This window comes from Equus caballus, chromosome 7 (assembly GCF_041296265.1).
Source record: "Equus caballus isolate H_3958 breed thoroughbred chromosome 7, TB-T2T, whole genome shotgun sequence".
In the NCBI taxonomy this organism is placed as follows: Eukaryota; Metazoa; Chordata; class Mammalia; order Perissodactyla; family Equidae; genus Equus; species Equus caballus.
The window spans coordinates 72,478,531-72,497,810 of record NC_091690.1 but is presented as its reverse complement, the minus strand read 5'-3'; the positions used below and the strand labels follow the sequence as shown (position 1 = coordinate 72,497,810).

General features: G+C 39.5%; 1 protein-coding gene across 4 annotated transcripts in view; it reads right to left on the bottom strand.

Moving 5' to 3' along the window:
• RAB6A (RAB6A, member RAS oncogene family) overlaps window positions 1–9,491 on the bottom strand; it is an 82,900-nt gene extending 73,409 nt beyond the window's left edge. The window contains exon 1 of one of the 4 annotated variants that reach the window (XM_023645762.2): window positions 8,738–9,491. In XM_023645762.2, coding sequence (XP_023501530.1) covers window positions 8,738–8,807 — 70 coding nt within the window. In that variant the 5' untranslated portion in view covers window positions 8,808–9,491. Of the gene's footprint in view, window positions 1–8,216 lie in introns of all 4 variants that reach the window. The other 3 variants (XM_023645763.2, XM_070274465.1, XM_070274464.1) reach the window with 3 other exon arrangements.
• Window positions 9,492–19,280: the final 9,789 nt, after the last annotated feature.

The window sequence follows — 19,280 nt, the reverse complement described above, 5'->3', positions numbered from 1 at the left end:
ATTTGGATCCCGGGTGTGGACATGGCACTGCTTGGCAAGCCATGCTGTGGTAGGCGTCCCATATATAAAGTAGAGGAAGATGGGCATGGATGTTAGCTCAGGGCCAGTCTTCCTCGGCAAAAACAGGAGGATTGGCAGCAGATGTTAGTTCAGGGCTAATCTTTCTCAAAAAAAAAAAGAGGAAAAAAAGAACAAAAACTAAAAACCCTAAGCAACTCTGAACGTCTAAATTAAATGCTGGTTCTCAGAAAATCTAAATTATTCACGTTAGAAGCTAGAAAGCAAATGGAAAAGTGGTGATTGACCTAACAGAGTCTATAAAGATCTGTCAATGAGGAAAGCTGAGAAACAGTCTAATTTGTGCCAGAGAACCCCCAAATGGCTCAGGAATTGTTGGCACCAAGTACATCTAGAAATAAGGGTAAAGGTGGTGCTATAAAAGGAAGGAAGGGATGAAAGTCTGTTTAAAAGGTAGACTGGCACCCTTTCACATCCCCTCTTCTATTCCACACAGCCAGGTCCCTCTCTTATCTCATCAGAAGACTACATGATTATGCTATAAGAAAGGAAAACAAAAGGTTTCTAGATGAGACTACAAGGTACAAATGAAGGCTAGAGTACAAACAGTATTAAAAACAAGGAAATTAAATCCCTTTACTCTTACGTTATCTTCAAACCCTCTCTCCATTCAACTCCAAGAACCTTCTCTCCAACTCCAAGAAAGCTGGCAACCAAGCTTATCCTCTCCAGCAGGACACTGGATAATTCTTCTTTAGGAAATCTGACTGGCAGAAAGACTTAAAAGACCTAACATCAGAGACTTGTTCAAAAAGAACTCAGTCAGATCATCCCACAGAGAAGCCCCATAAACCCACATAAGAGCTTATAATCAAATATTTAGTGCTCAACTCTTAAACAGAAGATGGTCAAGAATTACTAGTTTTTTGAGGATCACATCAAACAAGAAATAGAGAAACTAAAATAAACAAAGGTGAAAAGCAATTTACAAAAAACTGAACATTGAGAAGAAGAAAGGCATACATCTCATTGATACCCTCAAAATGACGAGAAGATACTGGAATCAAAAAGATGCTACAGACAAGGAACATTAAGAAAACACAGAAGAGCTCTTTGAAATTAGAATGATAGCAGAAATAAAACTCAAAAGGATGGAAGAAAGTTGAGAAAATCTTTTGAGAATTAAAACAGAAACATAAAGAAATGAAAAAGAGGCAAGATAAAATTAGAGGATCAATCCACAAGGTCTAACAAGAATTCCAGAGAGAAGTGAAAATGGAGAAGAGGGTATCACACTAGTTAAGTCAAGAAAATCTCCTGAAACTTAAGAACATCCAGTTTGAAAGGACTTATATATCTAGGACATAAAAGAAAACAGACACATCATTACGAAAGATCAAAAGACCAAGAGTCATAATGGCAACACCAGAATCTACAAGGCAGTACATTAATGACTTCAAACTTCTGAAGGAAGAATATATCCAACCCAGAATTCTAAACCCCACCAAACTTCGACTGTAAGTATTGTACAAATACATTTTCAGACACACAAGGTCTCAAAAAACTTCCTCCCATGTTCTCCTTATTAGGAAGCTACGTACTATGGGATACGTTCAATATAACGAGAGGGTAAACCAATAAAGAAGAAAAAATGTAATCGGGGAAACAAGGGATCCATCCAACACAAGAGAGAAGAAAATCCTCAAAATGATGGTAAAGACAGATTCCAGGATGACAGCTGTACACCAATCATGGAGAGTAACTAGAATAAATTAGAATAGGTCAGAAGGTTCTGAGAGAGATGTCCCAAGGAGATCAAACTGAGGGAAAACCTGACACATTCTTATATACCAAGAGGTGATTTATATCATTGCTAAGAGGTATGGGAATAAGTCAATGATATGCATATACATTAAACAAAGGAAAAAAGCAAGTCAAATAATGACACAAAGGAAAAAACATAAATAGACAAGAGAGTACAAGTAATCTGTATATTACATGGCTCAGCTGTGAAGATCATTTACCTGATAACAATAATGTGAAGATTAAAATACTGATCTAACCAAAATGTATGATAGCTATATTTAAAGGATGGGGGAAACATCACTGCCAGGTTAGTACTGCCATATCAGAAATGAAAAGAATTTATAGAAAGGTTAAATAAACGGTCCAAGATCACATTGTAAACATTGGGGTCAGGATTAGAATCAAAACCTAATTGTCTCTAGAGCTGTCTTATCACTATATATTACCTCCCCAGGAAGAAAAGCTTAACTATATGGCATAGGAATAGATTTGAGAATTTCAGAATAGGGAAGTTTGATATTAAAAATTACAAAATGAGGGGCTGGCCCTGTGGCCGAGTGGTTAGGTTCGCACGCTCCACTGCAGGCGGCCCAGTGTTTCGTTGGTTTGAATCCTGGGCGCGGACATGGCACTGCTCATCAAACCACGCTGAGGCAGTGTCCCACATGCCACAACTAGAAGGACCCACAATGAAGAATATACAACTATGTACTGGGGGGCTTTGGGGAGAAAAAGGAAAAAAATAAAATCTTAAAAAAAAAAATTACAAAATGTGTTTTCCTGGAGATTTCTAACAGTAAGATAAACTTAAGAACGATCCAGGAGCTGCCCCTCTTGCCAAGTGGTTAGGTTTGAGCACTCTGCCTTGGTGGCCCAGGGTTTCGCTGGTTCAAATCCTGGCGCAGACATGGCACCGCTCATCAGGCCATGTTGAGGTGGCATCCCACATAGCACAACCAGAAAGACCTGCAACTAGAGTATACAACCATCTGCTGGGGAGCTTTGGGGAGAAGAAGAAGGGAAAAAAAAGAAGATAGGCAACAGATGTTAGCTCAGATGCCAATCTTTAAAAAAAAAAGAATGATCCAGTTTAACTATTAACAGCCAAGAGACTAAGGAAACCCAAGAACTAAATCAAATGCAGAATCCTAGACGGGATCCCCGAACAGAAAAAAGACATTGGATAAAACTAAAGAAATCTAAATAAAATATGGACTTTAGTTAATATTACTGTATCAATATTGGTTCATGAATTGTGAAAAGTGTACATGTGAGATGTTAATTACAGAGAAAAGTGGGTATAGGGTATATGGGAACTCCCTGTATTCACAATTTTTCTGTAAATCTAAAACTATTTTAAAACAAAAATTTTATTTAAAAACAAAAAAAAAATAGAATGGGAAAGCTCTAAAGATCTCTAGGATATACTGTTAAGTGAAAAAAGCAAGGAGTGGAATAAAGTCTGATACACCTTATGTAAGGGAGAATAAAAAATTATATTCATATTTGCTTATGTGTGCATAAAGAAATCCCTGAATATACACAAGAAAAGAATATATATATAATTACTAACAGAGGAGGAGTTGGGGTGGGGAATGGGGTCACAGAGACAGGGATTGTAGTAAGTTTTCTGAGAGTATACCTTTTTTTTTACCCTGAGGAAGATTTGCCCTGAGCTGTTGCCAATCTTCCTCTTTTTGTTTGTGAGCCCCCACCACAGCATGGCCACTGATGAAAGGTATAGGTCCACTCCCAGGAACCAAACCCAGGCCGCTGAAGCAGAGCACACTGAATTTAACCATTAGGCCACCAGGTCTGGTGCCAGAGTATACCTTTTAACATAATTTTGATTTGTGAAATGTGATTGTATTATGTATTAAAACTAAAGTTGGGCAGGGGGGAGTGATCCAGTTTAAAGCCCTAAGAGATGAATTAGACTTCTCAAAGTCTGCTCCAACTTCAGAATGCTCTAATTCAAGAATTTCAACTAAATGATGCTTAAACTATTAATCATATTTATAATGTACCTCCCCTGAAACTCCATGCTCCCATCACTTCTTTGTATCTTTTAACTCTACTTTTCAAAGCAGCTGCACTCATCACATTATATTGTATTAGGTATTACATATTTCTTCCCTGATGAAATGTAAATTTCTTAAGAGTAGGCACTAGCAATCCATTTGACAGAGTAGCAGTTTCCAGTAAACATTTGTTAATTTAAAATATTTACTGAGCACTTCCCATGTGACAGGCACTCTTCTAAATGCTTCATATTTATTAACTCATTTAATCTTCACAATAATTCTATATGATAGGTCCTATAATCTTTATTTATATATAAGGAAATTGAACCATAAGGTGGTCAAATAATTTGTTCAAGGTCAGTAGCCAGTGCTACCATATGAAACCTAGACTCTGCTCTTAATCATTAGCTCTGTTTAGTTTTAAGGCTTCAAGGCAAGATACCGACAACATTCCCCGATTGTCCAAACTTGCAGTATGAAGCTGCAAGTACAAATGGCTTTATATCCTCTAACCCTGCAGTTCTCAAAGTGTGGTCCATCAACCCTCAGGATCCCCAAGACCGCTCAGCTGGGCTAAGGGGGGCGGTGTCCACTACCCTCTTGGGGGTCAAAACCATTTTCATAATATTAAGATGTTGTTTTGCTTTTTCCACTCTCATTCTCCCATGAGTGTGCAGTGGAGTTTCCCAGAGCCTACACAATGTGTGATATTAGAACAGACTCGGGGCCGGCTCCGTGGCGGAGTGGTTAAGTTCACACGCTCCGCTGCTGCGGCCCAGGGTTCTGATCCTGGGCGCGGACATGGCACCACTCGTCAGGCCACGTTGAGGCGGCATCCCACATCCCACAACTAGAAGGACCTGCAACTAAGATATACAACTGTGTAGGGGGGGGGTTTGGGGAGATAAAGCAGAAAAAAAAAAAAAAAGAACAGACTGAATGCAGAAGCAGCTATGAGAATCCAGATGTCTTCTAAGTCGTCAGACATTAAAGAGAGTTGCAAACATGTAAAACAATGTCACTCTCTCTGCCTAAATTTTTGTTTGGAAAATAGATATTTTTCATTAAAACTAATGATATTAACATGTACATGGGTTTAATACTATTATTTTAAATGAATTAAGTATTTTAAAATTTTCTGTTAACTTTCAATTACAGTAAATACTGATGTAAACCACATCAACAGAGCTCTTTAGGAGCCTCAACAATTTGTAAGACCATAACAGGATCTTGAGAAGAAAAAGTTTAAGATCACTGAGCTGGCCAATCTAAAACTGTTCAGTACTCCTGCTCTCTGACAGTAAGACATTCTTTCCCAACCTAGCATGTTATAATTCAAAAGAAGCGACGTGAAAAAGGTGATATAAAGTGAAAAAATAAGCCATAATAGGCCAATATTTGCACCTCCCTGAGATTACATTTCTAATCCATAACATTTGTTTGTAATATTTTTTACTGTAAACCATGAATGACATTCCTAAAAGTGCCTCTGCATTTCAGGACAATAGCCCAAGGTAGTTACAAAAGAGATTCCTCAAAGAAACACCAGATTCAAATTGTGTTTCAACATTCCTTTGTTAAACCATGAATACTACTGAAACGTAAAGAAACCATAAATTTATAGGAAAATTACCAAGACTGATGTCATTAACTCAGTCTGAAGCTTCCTGTACTGAACAACCCATCTTCATTATAGAGCACAGAACCTTAAATTTTTGATATGCTAAATAAAGCAGTCTACCTAACTTCAAATCAGTTCCAGGAACATGTCTTTAATATAATTTGACAGACTTTTAGGTGCTATACCAATAACAAATAATTTAATGATAGCTTTAACAAGACAAGACTAATTTTACTCAACTCAAAAAAAAAGTGCAAAATCCTGGTCAGTCTTATTATTTTTTTAGTGAAATGGTGAGGGCTATAAATTATTGGGTTCCCTGCCCCTACCCCCAGTATCTGGAATATCCCTGCACACAATGTAAGTATGGAATGTTGTTGCTAAACTACTAATTGCATAAGGAAAAAATACAGACTCTACCCTAGCAAAAATTAATATAGGCTAGTAGGTTACTATTAGAGTCAACCATCATTCATTCACCAAAACTTGAGTACATACTACGAGCCTGATACTATGCTGGGCAATGGGGATACAATGAACAAAAGAATAACAGTTTTTAATCTTCATGGCACTTGCATTCTGCTGTGGGAAATAGAAAAAACACACACAAAATAAGAATAATAAATGTGGTAAATACTATTAAGGAGACAAACAGGGCTTTGCCACAGATTAGTCTTTGAAAGCTGAATTGTGGAATTCTAAAACCAAAAAATAAATAATTCATGAAGAGTTACATCAAGATGACATGGAATTCTACAGACCTTTGCTAATGCCTAAGAAAACTACAGACACTGCCCTGAAAACAGAGATCAATTTTTCATTGTCAAAGCTACTGGATGGCATTACTTAGCAATATAGCAGCCTCAAAAGATAATTAACCTTACAGTTCCACAGAGTTAAAAAGCATGTAAATACAATCCTAAAAAAACACTTAAGAGGAGCCTAAGGAGACTTGACAACTAAATGCAATGTGGTATCCTGAACTGAATGCAGAAACAGAAAAAGATAAAAACTAAGGAAATCTGAATAAACTATGGACTTTTGTTAATACTGGTTCATTAATTGTAACAAATGTAACATACTAATGAAAGATAATAATTGGGGAAACCGGGTAGCGCTATATGGGAACTCCCTACACAATCTTCTCAGTTTTTCTGTAAATCTAAAACTGCTCTAAAAAATAAAGTCTATTAAAAAAAAAATCTAAGATGGCTTTAGAAATTATGGGGGGAGGAGGGGTTCTTAAAGACTTAAAGTGAGAAATGAGAAGCCATAAAACTCTGAAATGTGAATTAGACCATAAATGCTCAAGAAATGCAAAGGAAACCTACAGATACTTAAGTTATGATCTCTATTCACACTAAAATTTTCCTAAGACACAGATTAATGGATTTTTTTCATGCAAACTAAATAGCTCTGCATCACAACATAACGCAGGCAATAACATCCCTAGAGTGCACAATAAGCACTTCAGATCCTACTTACAAATAATGACCAATAGGGTATATTTCATGTATGGCACTGTCCTGAAATTGCCATAAAATATCTGGACCAGAATCAACTTCATAGGTCTTACCAACTCACTTAAAGAAACAAGCTTATACTTACTTCAGGAAAATTCATAAGCAAAGAAGAGACTATATTTTTCCTTGGTAAGGGGGTGGGGGAAAGATTATATATGGAAGGAGAAAAATAATTTCTCAGATCCAACTGGAAGCAATTTTGCAACTAGTATTAACCTACTTTAATGCCATTCAAATTAATACAAATAGTTCAAGATACTAATAAAAGCTCTCAATTTATATCACTTATCTTCTTTCCAATCAAAATAAATAAGGAATGTTTTCTATAACCTAACCTAAGACACATAGTAGATAACTCTATGTTTGATGACTTGAGAGGAACTAACCTCTCAGTGTCTAAATTTTAAAGATGGTCATGAATGTATGAGAAAAACAGAGGAGGATGCTAATCTCTAAATTGTCGAGTGTCCTCTGCACAATATAGCATAAAATCGGAATTACCACAAGAAGTAATTTTAGAGACAGTCATCACAAAATTAGGATCTTGCATCTAATACAAAGTACAGCGACAGCAGAAGCCTGACCAGATAAGTGAGATAACAATTTCACTCATTAGAGACTATGGAATATTAAGCATAAAAGAGTCATTTAGCCGAAATGGTATTACACATTTAAATCTAATTTAGATAACTGGATGACAAATTTATTCCTACTCTACTCCATTACTCCCTAATCCCCAAGGAAATCCTACAAAACAAAGATGTTCGTTATTCTCAAGCCTTCTCTCACATGAATCCTAAATATCTAACTGGAAAATACTCAAGAAGAAATGGAATAATTAACATTTCCCCAGTAATTCCTGTTTGCACCACCATGAGGAGAACCAGACACTGATTCATGTTGAAACGAGAAAAGGAGAGGTGAGATATGAAAAATTCTAAGTAAAATGATCATGACATAGCATCTGGCAGAGATCGGAAAAGCATCAACTCTGCCCAAAGAATTCTCAGGAATGAAAGTCAAGAGAAGAAAAGGAGGTTTTCCAACAAGCACAGCCTAATCCAAGGGGCAAAAATCGCCACTGCCGCCGCCACCCTCTCACCCCCCACCCACTCCACCCTCAAGTCGCCTCCAATTCATATATATATTCTCCGTAACAAACTAATTCCCCACCCAAGTGAAAATCTCCCCAGAATTTTCTAGGACCACCCCCCCCCCACACACCTGGCATAAGATCCGCACTTCTCAGGGCCAAGCCTCTGGGGAAAACACCACCCAGATCCCACCCTCCTTGCCCAAGGTTGAAGAGGGCCCGTTCTCCAAACTGGGGCTTCCCGGGGTGGGCCTCCTAGAGCTGAGGAACCGGGCGAAGGGCGAGGGAGAAGGGTGGGGCTCAGGGAAGGGGGCTGGGATGGTGAGACGGCGGAGAGGGGAGGAAGAAAGGGATGGACAGGAGGCTGGGGCTGGGCGGGGTGACGACTGGGGAGGGCAGAGCGACCGGAGAGAGCCGGGCCGCGGGGAAAGGAGGCGGCGAAGTCGGGGACGGAGGGCTCAAAATGCGACCGACGGGTCAAGGCGAAGCGGAGCCGGCGACTCCGAGGGGCGGGCGAACGCGGGGAAGAGCTGGGGGCGGCCCGCCCCGCGAACGCGAGGCCGGCGCGGAGCCTCGGCGGCCGGCAGGGCCGCACTGGGGGCGGTGCGGGGAAGCCGGCCGGCTGCCAGGAGTGGGGGAGCCGCGCACTCACCGCTCTGCTCCCCCAGGAACACCAGCTTGAATTTCCTCAGCGGATTCCCGAAGTCTCCGCCCGCGGACATGATGGAGCCGGAGGAGGTGCCGCCGCCTCAGCCCAGAGACCTCCCGGACCGACGCGGCTCCGACCGGGTGACGAAAAAGGCGAGAGGAAGGGCTGGCGCCGAGCTCTCTCGGCCCCTGCAGGGCCCGGCGGCGGAGCAAGGAGGGAGGGCAGGACTCCTCTCCACAGACCGGCAGCCGTCGCCGTCGCCGCCGCCTCCTCGCGAATCGCCTAGCACCGAGCGAGGCCCGCGGATAGGAAGAGAAGGACGGTGGTGTCGGAAGCAGCCAGGGGTGTGCTTGGGATCCCCAAGGCTAGCACCGTTCCCTTCTCAGCACCCGGCAGGGAGACTGGGCTGAGAAAGGCGGAGCGTGGCGGAGCCGGAGCCGCAGACGCGTCTGGGACCTCTCACGCGCAGCGCCTCAGCTCCCACAGCTGCCGCCGCCGCAGCCCAACCTGCTGAGTGCGCGAGCCTCTGGCGCGGCGCGGGGCGAGCCCGGGCGCGAGCCTGCCGCCTCGCCGGCCGCCGGCGTGCGAGCGTGCGTGCGTGCGTGCGCGTGCGCGCCCCAGCCGGCGCCTCTCCAGTTTAGCCTGCTCTCCCGTAATCGAGGGCAGGTCGGCTTTCCACTCGCGTCGGGAGAAGTACGGAAGAGGTGGGGCGGAGCCCGCGGGAAGTGAGGGGTGGAATAGGAGTGCTTACGTCACTGACGTGATAAGCCAATCGGAAGAGGCCAAGGGCGGGGAGGGATGGGAGTGAGGTGGCGGCGCGAGAGCGCGCTCGGCTCTAGCGTGGTGCAAAGTGTCGCACGGCGGCTGCCATGCAAAGTGTGGCGGCTGCCATGCAAAGTGAGGCGCGTCGCAGTGTGAGGGGAGGGGAGGGAAGGTCGGACGGAGGCGGGGCCGGGATGGAGACGGAATTGACCCCAGCAATGTGCGGGTGTGAACGGAGAACCCAAAGGTGTGTTACTAGGTTCCTCTTTCCTGAGCCCTCAACCCAGACTCATATTCCTCGGATCTGCCCTTCACCGGTTCACCTGCCCACCTTCTCCATCTTCCTTCTTATCATAATTACTCACACGATATCTTGCTCGGTACATTCTCCACTCTTGCTCGCAGGAGTTTCATAACTACCAGAGCAGGGCCTCCACATTTTTGCAGATGAGGAAACTGATGTTCAGAGGAAGGAAATGACTTACAAAATCCCCAAAGCCATGAAGTGGAACCCAGGTTTTGTCTTTCTCCCCCACTGAACCTCTGCAACCTCCTATTGATGAACCCATCCACTTCCCTGCCCTGACTTGGCTCCATCTTCTGTGACCAGCCTTTGTTCCTCAGCTATTGACAACTCTATGTGACGCCCACCTTCTACTGTGCTAGAAAAGGATTTAGACATCATGTAAACCAAACCCCTCATTTCACAGATGGTGAAACTGAGGCCCATGTAGGAAAACAGCTTTGCAAAAAAAGTCACACAACAAATTAGAGGTAGAGCCTGAACTTCAGCCCAAATGTGGGGAAAGGGATATTTTAAAGATCACCAGTGCCTCATAAAGTAGGGCTTCTGTATCTGCTGTGGGCGGACCTCCCTTACTTAGACATCTGAAGCATGTGCATTTTTCTGTAGAGAGAATCTGTAGCTTTCAACCCAGTTCATGAATCAAAAAATGAAGGTTAATGTCACAGCCAAGAAGAGCTGAAGGAGACATGACAACAAAGTGTAGTGTGGATATAACTAACATGACATGTTAACTAATATGACAACTGAACATAAGTTTTAAGCTGAATGGGATCCTGGAACAGGAAAAGGACATTAGGTGAAAACTAAGGAAATCTGAATAAACATGGGCTTTAGTTCATTATAATGTATCAATATTAGCCCATTAAGTATAATAAATGTATCATACTAAGGTAAGATATTAATAATAGAGGAAACGGGGGGAGGGTGAGGGATATGGGGAGTTTCTGTACTGTCTGCTCAATTTTTCCGTAAATCTAAAACTTTAAAAAAATTAAGTCTATTAATAAAAGATAACTAAATAAAAGGTTAAGAATCACCGAATTAGAGAATTTGGCATCCACACCTCACTATACTTCAGCCACACCTAACCATACTATGGGACAGCATCCAAAAAAAGTAATCCCTGCCTTTGAAGAGGATACTTTTAAACACTGGTATCAAAAATATTTCCCAAGTTAATAATAAAAAATAAGTCCTTACATTTATACATAGTGTCTTGCCATTCACGAAATACATTTATATACATTTTCTCATTATTTGGGGGTCATTATTTACTTAGCTGTAAAAATGGCAGGATCAAACCAGTGCCTTCTGAAACCCAGGAATGAATTGCTGAACTAGAATAAATTGAGGGAAGAAATAGAGGATCTCAGAATATCATCTATTCTGGCCCATCAAGACAACAGCTGTATCCTCAAACCTCCTTCTCCATCAAAATTTACTCACTCCTGGTTCCTCTCAGCCAAATAGCAGATGGATTTTGGAACATGCATCTAAAATGAAATGGTAAAAACCTGAGTTCTGACACAAACATTTGATTTTTTTTTTTTAATATTTGATTTTAAAAGTAGCTTGTCAAGTCTGGTAAGGCCCTCCCCACCAGTAACCCACAACCCTGGTACACACAAAGAGAAACCAAAACCAAGAGACTATTTAAAAAGAAAAGCTCTTGCAAACAAAAGTGAGTGGCTATTTTTTCTTTCTGATGGATACCAGGTTTTCATTATGCTTCCTGAAATAACCTTTAAAGTAACATCTGAGGATTGGAACTATAATTACTTTGTACTTCCTCCAGAACTTTATGAATCAATTCTTCCCTGCTGCTTTGGTCTCTGTAGTCACCTAGACAAGTGATGCTATTCTTATCATTTCGAAGAGAGGTGTGGGATAATCCACCTCTTACCTCAGATGTTTTAATGTTTTAAGCTAGCATTTTACATTGACACATATACAGCCTCATTCTCCTCTGAAGCCGCATTCATATCTATCAAGTACTCTGTGTAAATCATGTTTTACCGTCAGAGATCTTATGGTCTAAAAGTTGCATATTAAGTGCTATGTGGTTCCTCAAATGGAGAAATTACTTGGGAGAAGGAGGAATTAAAGAGGCCCTTTTCAAGGACACTTTCACCAACATCTTCACGTCCATGATTTCCTACGTACTATTATCTTTACCTTGAATACTTTCCCCTCACCTTCTCCCCAGTTCCTACTCATCTTTTAGGTATCATCTTTAAAAAGTCTTCAAGAAGACTTCTCTGTCTGCTCCCTTCCCCACCAACAATGTAATACCTGTCCTCCCATTGTACTCTATTCTTCCCCGTCACTAAAGTGTTATTAATTGTCAGTCTTCTACGCCTGACTGTAAGCTCCATGAGGTCAGAGTTCATGTCTTGTATCCCCAACAACTGCAGAGTGCTTGCTACATAGTAAGCATGCAATAGATATTTGCTGAATAAATGAAATAAGTGAGAGGGATTATTTTTAGCTTTCTTCAAAGGATGAATGGGATTTGGGCATGTGGAGATGGAAGGGCAAGAGCATTTGAGAGAAAGAGAACATTGCTTAAAATCATGTTATGTAAGTTGATACTACATTCCTTAGCATCACTTATGAAAAAGATGTCCAGAACAGATCTCATCACTAAAAATCGGAAACAATGGGAGAGGACAGCTTTGGCAGCTCCAAATCGAAAATACCTCGAGCAGTTTTCTTTGATCAGTTTAAAACAGATGTTAATTTGAAGCCTTTGAGTGTGTCTGGGAATCTACCACACAGAAATTATAATATAATTACAGCTTTTCTTTCTGCCCTGAGAGACAAAAAGCTTCTTGAGGAAGGACTGGGATTTCATCTTATTCCTTGTTTCAGATATTATTGGTTACCTATCCAACAATACACACACAAAACACACACATACTTCCACAATATATATTGGAAATGACAGATACTTTTCCAGCTTCCCTTCAGCTAAGCTATAAGCACCTAACTTGATCTGAGCCAGTGGGAGATGAAGGAAATGTGCCAGAGACTTCTGAGATTTTTGGCCATATTATAAATAGTTGTAAATTCCGTAAGGCAATGCCTCTGAGGCCTTTAAGGATCATCCACTGCCTTTTCCCAGGTTACATTGTTCTTCTACATCTCCGTTAGCTATACAAAGAAAAATCTCTTCTTATTTGTATTGTTACTGCTAGGAGAAGATCTAAAGGAAAACTCTTTAAAAAGCTAGCTTTCAGTTTGTCAGGTTTGAACTAATTTTGGATGGATAACCTAAAACCATTGGTCAGCGCATGTTTCTTGGATGGTTCACTGCCTTTAATTGCATACATTGTCTCCGTGTCTAGGCATAGAGACTTAATCACTCTAGTTCTAAGGGTTTGTTTTGGAGCGAAACAACCCTGCCATAGGATGTGGTTATTTAAGAACGTGATATCTAGAGCTAAGACATCTTGAGAACATTAGTATATAATCCTGAAGAAAAAAGCCAACCCCTTGATGATGGCTAAGCAGAAAGCTAAAAGGAATCATTGAGCCACTGTACCAACCCTGTAACTGGCCTTCCTCTGGATTTCTTTTTAGCAAAATAATAAATGTGTTTATATTTAATAATGTCTTTATAATATGTCTTTGTCATTGTTCCTTGCAGTGGAAAGCATCTGACATTCTTATCTTTAGATCCCTTAAAACACCTCACACAGTTCCTTGAACATTAGGCACTCAATACTCTGTGTGCGTGTGTGTGTGTGTGTGTGTGTGTGTGTGTGTGTATTTATATATAATACAGTAGTAGTTATCAAACTGGAACGGCCCTTTTCTGTTTACTACTCCCTAAAAGGATTTATTACTCTTGGAGAGGCAGGAAATCAATAGAAGGAGAAAAACTGCCCAGGTAAAAGGACTGAAATCATAGTGCTCATATCTGAAACAAATAATAGCTCTGGCAGGAACTCAAATTCCATCAAATGTGAAGACCTTCTAACCCACTCTGCAGGTTATTATAATAATTGCTACTAAAAATAATAGTAGGTCAATATACAAAGCATAAAAATGACAAATGCTCAATAATTCAAGGTGACCAATTAAATGAGCACAATTAACACAAGGTATGTTTAAGCAAGTCTCATTTTAAAAGGACTACAAGAAAAAAAAAGAGGGAGAAGGGCTTATGTCAAAACCTGTTTTCCAAATACATTGACCTACAATGATGTGCCATGGGAGAAGTATAAAGGTTATTTATTCAAGATGGAGGAGAAGGCAGTAGAACTTCAATGGAATAGTCCTTCCTGTGATTATAGCCAATTCATAAGCTAAGTCAGAGAATATCTTTGCTACAGTTTGATCTACAGAATCTATTTTTAATAATTCCATTTTGTTCTGTTCATATGAATCATGGTCCTTGTTATGAATAAGGTGATTTCTCAGAGGCTTAGATGTGGAGTGTTACTTCCAGGCTTTGAAATTGCAGTGGGGGAAGAGGTTGCTTCTTTTTATGCTAGTCCAGAATGTGTAATACCTGACACATTGCTGGAGCTCTCCTCTCCTTGCACTCTATCCCCCACAAATAATAAAATTTCTTCTAAGATGTACAAGAGAATGAATCACTCCACCTGCTACTAAGAGATGATCACTATCAGAGAAGAAGAGAACAACTGCCTCTGCTGCTGTTTCTGTAAAGAACAGAGCATTTTAGGACGGAAAAGTGAGACCAACACTGTTTGCACTGAAATGCCAACAGACTGTACAACCAAATTGTAACTTGCCTAAGATGCCAAGAGAAACTACCTTTTTGTGAACATTTCTTCAGATTTTTGAATAGCGTTAAGTGACTAGGACTTTATTTTATATAAAAATCAAAAGATATCAAAATCATTACGGTAGTTTGTAGCTGAAACTATCCAGTGAGATAATAAGCCACAAGATCATTTGGAAAAATTGAACAAACTTCTGGTTTTAGGATGATAGATTAAAGATGTTTTTGCCTCCTTCCTTTTCTGAAATTGTCCCAAAACAAGAATAAAAACTAAAAATGAAAACTCTGGCTTTGACATCTCTAATCCAAAGCCATAATATTTTAAGATGGGAAACAAAGAAAGAGCAGTGGTAACTGACTAAACAGAGCATAGAAAATGCTTACTTACTGAAGGGGAGAGTAACAACAAGCAAGCCAAGCAGCCAAGCAGAATCCCAGAAAGGCTCAGGAACGTGAAGCACCAGGTACCACAGAAGGTAGGGATAAGAAAAGGGGCCAAAAACAAGGGAATTGTATCAAAGACTATATAAATCCTTTTCTACCTATGGAGGAATTGAACACAAGAGGCTCTAGGTTCAGATAGCCAGGCATAGTTGAGTACTAGGGTGAGGTGCTGCCAGAAGATAAGGGGGACTAGTAACCAGTGATCTCTCCCTGAGCCCCTTCCATAACATTGCAGTATCTTTATATGCCTGAAAATACTGAAAGATCCTTCTCTAGATAAGCTGAAATATCGCAGAGAAACTACCTGTAAATTCTGAATATAGAGGTAACTTGAATTAATAAACCAGTTCACCACAAAATCATCCTATAATCAATAACCTTCTAATCAATAAATGCCACCTTCTCACACTGAGATTCCAATTAGTTTGATACCTTCTCTTAAATACAAACAAACTGTAAAGGTTTGCAATATATTTTATAAAAGTCTCCAATATAAAATAAAGAAAATAAAACAAATAAACCACAAGAAAAAAAAATAGGAAAGTCTATGACAAGAGAAAAGCTATTGCATTTATGAAGGAAGAGCGAGATACTATTATTTTGAGGTTTTTTGGTTTTTTGTTTTCTGAGGAAGATTAACCCTGAGCTAACATCTGCTGCCAATCCTCCCCTTTTTGCTGAGGAAGACTGGCCTTGAGCTAACATCCATGCCCAACTTCCTCTGCTTTATATGTGGGACGCCAGCCACAGCATGGCTTGACAAGCAGGGCGTAGGTCCACACCCGGGATCCAAAACAGCGAACCCCAGGCCACCGAAGCAGAACGTGCGAAATTAACTGCTGCGCCACCAGGCTGGCCCCAAGATGTTATTTTTTAAAAAGAAACATTGAGACAAAAATAGACTTTCTTGGAAATTAAAATTATGACAGCCAAAGTTTAAAAATAAAATAGAAGAATTGGTAGATAATATTAGGGAGGGGGTTGGCCCCGTGGCCGAGTGGTTAAGTTCGCGCGCTCCGCTGCAGGCGGCCCAGTGTTTCGTTGGTTTGAATCCTGGGTGCGGACACAGCATTGCTCATCAAACCACGCTGACACAGCTTCCCACATACCACAACTAGAAGGAGCCACAACGAAGAATATACAACTATGTACCGGGGGGCTTTGGGAAGAAAAAGGAAAAAAAAAATCTTAAAAAAATATATATATTAGGGAAATGTTCCAGAAGGCAGATCAAAAAGCAAGAACTGGACACTAGATAATTTGAGGAGTATCTAGGATTAATCCAGAGGACTCAGCATACAAATAATAATTATAGAGAGAAAACAAAGAAAACTTTAGTGCAGAGAAAATTATAAAAGAAATTCTATAAATAAATTTCCCGCACCTGGAGGACATGAGTGTCCAGATTGAAAGGTTATGTCAGATGCTCAGCAAAAGCAAAAGAAGACCACATCATGTTACATTATCATGAAATTCCACAACATCAAAGACAAAAGAAGATCTTGAAAGCTCCCAGAAATTGAAAACAGGACATGTTGAAAACCAGAATGGCATTAACTTTTTAAATAATAACATTGGAAATTGGGGAATAATGAAGAAACTTCTTCTAAGTGAAAAGGATTTTCAACCTAGAAATCTATTCCCAGGAAAACTATCACTTAAATGTGTGGATAGAGTAAAATATTTCCAGATATACAATGTGTCAAAAATTCACTCTTTTCCAAAAAGTTATTGGAGGAGCCAAACAAGGAGTTAAACAAAAGAAAAGGAAGTTATAGATCTAGGAACGGTAAATCTTATATAGGAAAGAAGTAAAAGGTATTCCTAGGAAAGGCAAAAAAAAAAAAAAAAAAAGGTCACAGGGCAACAGTTCTATAGCAGGCCAAGAGAGTAACCAGTCGAGATGGAGCAGAAGGATGAAACTTAAATTTGACCATATAGAAAGTGGAGTTGAAGGGAAACTTGCCAACAAGGGCAATAAAAACTGGGCAAATGAAAACAGCATTTTAGCATTATTAGACTTTTTAAAATTAGGGCTTATGTATCACTTTGATTAAATGTAATTGAATTTTTTTGAGTACTGAGAAGCTTCATGCCAGGCCACAATGATTTTTTCTACTCCACAGCTCCTTTAGTTCAAAGTTTGTGCCAATCCCTCATTAAGCACTAATCATACATTACCCTCTATTGTTATTAATCCTCTTTTAGAAAACCAAATATTTATTGAGCCTCTATTAGGCACCCCAGTTTATTTACACTTCATAACAATGCTATTACGTAGATACTATTAAAGATGAGGAAATAAGAGAATCAGTCGTAGAGCTAACAAAAGATGAGAATCACTTAAAGCAGGAAATTCACTGTCATCCTTGACTTTTTCTTCTTTCATATCATTCATACCTAATCAGTCACCGAACTCTGTGAAAGCTACCTCTTTAACCTCTCTCTATTTAATTATCTCCATCTTCACCATTACCACTATCAGGATAATCTGAATGATTGTGGGCCTTCATGCTCCTACTACATGCCCATTTCAGCATGGTGCCACAGTCCAAAGAAATAAAAAAATGTCACCCTCTCCACTGCACAATGGTCTCAAATAGAGAGTCTCATTACACCTACAGTCAGAATAAATCTGAGGAACTTGTCAAAAATAAAGATTATGGAGGCCCACACTAAAACTACTGAGTCAAAAATCTCTGAAGTTATGGCCTAGGAAATTGATTCTCAACAGGTTTAACAAGTGGATTTTTATGCATCCTAAGTCTCAGAATCAGTCTGTTACTCCACACTTTCTTTGTGTCCTAGTTTGTCAATTAAATTGTAAGCTATTCAAGGTAAAGTTGTGTGTTATGTATATAACGTACCTCCAGAGTCTTATAGGTATTTGGTCCTCAGAAATATATGCTAAGAATGGAATACTGAATCTGTGCGTGTGGACATATGCATAAAATAAGTTAAGCAAATACCATCTTCATTCTTTGGAATTTATAATCTTACTTGCCCACATCACTTACTCTTAAATTAAAAGGGCATACTTTTAGATGTGGAGTCGAGCCAATATTAAATATTTACATAAATAATTACTCATTAAGACAAAAATTATTACTAGAGACAAGGGCATTTTATAATGGTAAAAGCATCAACCCATCAAGAAGATATAACACTAACAAGGATATATGGACCTAATAATACATGAAGACTTCAAAATACATGAAGCAAAACCTGACAGAATTGAAGGGAGAAATAGACAATTCAATAATAATAGTTGGAGACTTTAATACCCGACTTTAATCATGGATAGAACTACTAGACAAAAGATCAACAAAGAAAGAGAGGACTTGAACAACACTGTACACCAACTAGACTCAACAGACATCTATAGAACATGCCATTCAATAACAGAAAAATGTGTAATAACTGAAGTGTGCATGGAATATTCTTCAGGATAGACTGTATCTTAGGCCATAAAACAAGCCTCAGTAAATTTAAAAGTATTGAATCATACAAAGTATGTTCTCTAACCACAGTGGAATTAAATTAGAAATCATAACAAGGAAATTTAGGAAACCCACACATATGGGAAAATTAAACAACACACTCCTAAGTAATCAACATATCAAAGAAGAAAGCAGAAGGAAAATTAGAAAATACTTTGAGATGAATGAAAACACAACATACCTAAACTTATGGGATGCAGCAAAAGAAGTATTTAGAGAGAAATTTATAGGTGTAAATGCCTATTAACAAGAAAGAAAACCTCAAATCAGTAACCTAAACTTCCACCTTAACAAACTGAAAAAAGAAGAACAAACAAGGAACCAGAAGGAAGGATATAGTAAAGATTAGAGCAGAAATATATGAAATAAAGAATAGAGAAAAACAGAGAAAATCTATGAAACCAAAAGTTAATCTTTGAAAAGATTAACAAAATTTACAAAACTTCAGCTAGATTGATCAAGAAAAAAGAAAGAAAAAGCTCATTACTAAAATCAGGAGTGAAAGAGGGGACATTATTACCAAAAATACAGAAATAAAAATGATTATACAGGAGTACCATGAACAATTATATGCCTACAAATTAGAAAACCTAGATCAGATGATCAGATTCCAAGAAAGACACAAACTACCAAAACTGACCCAAGAAGAAATCCAAATACTCCTATAACAAGGAAAGAAAACTAGTAATCAAAAAACTTTCCAAGGACCAGATGGCTACACTGATGAATTCTACCCAGCATTTAAATTTGAATTAATACTAATCCTTCACAAATTCTTCC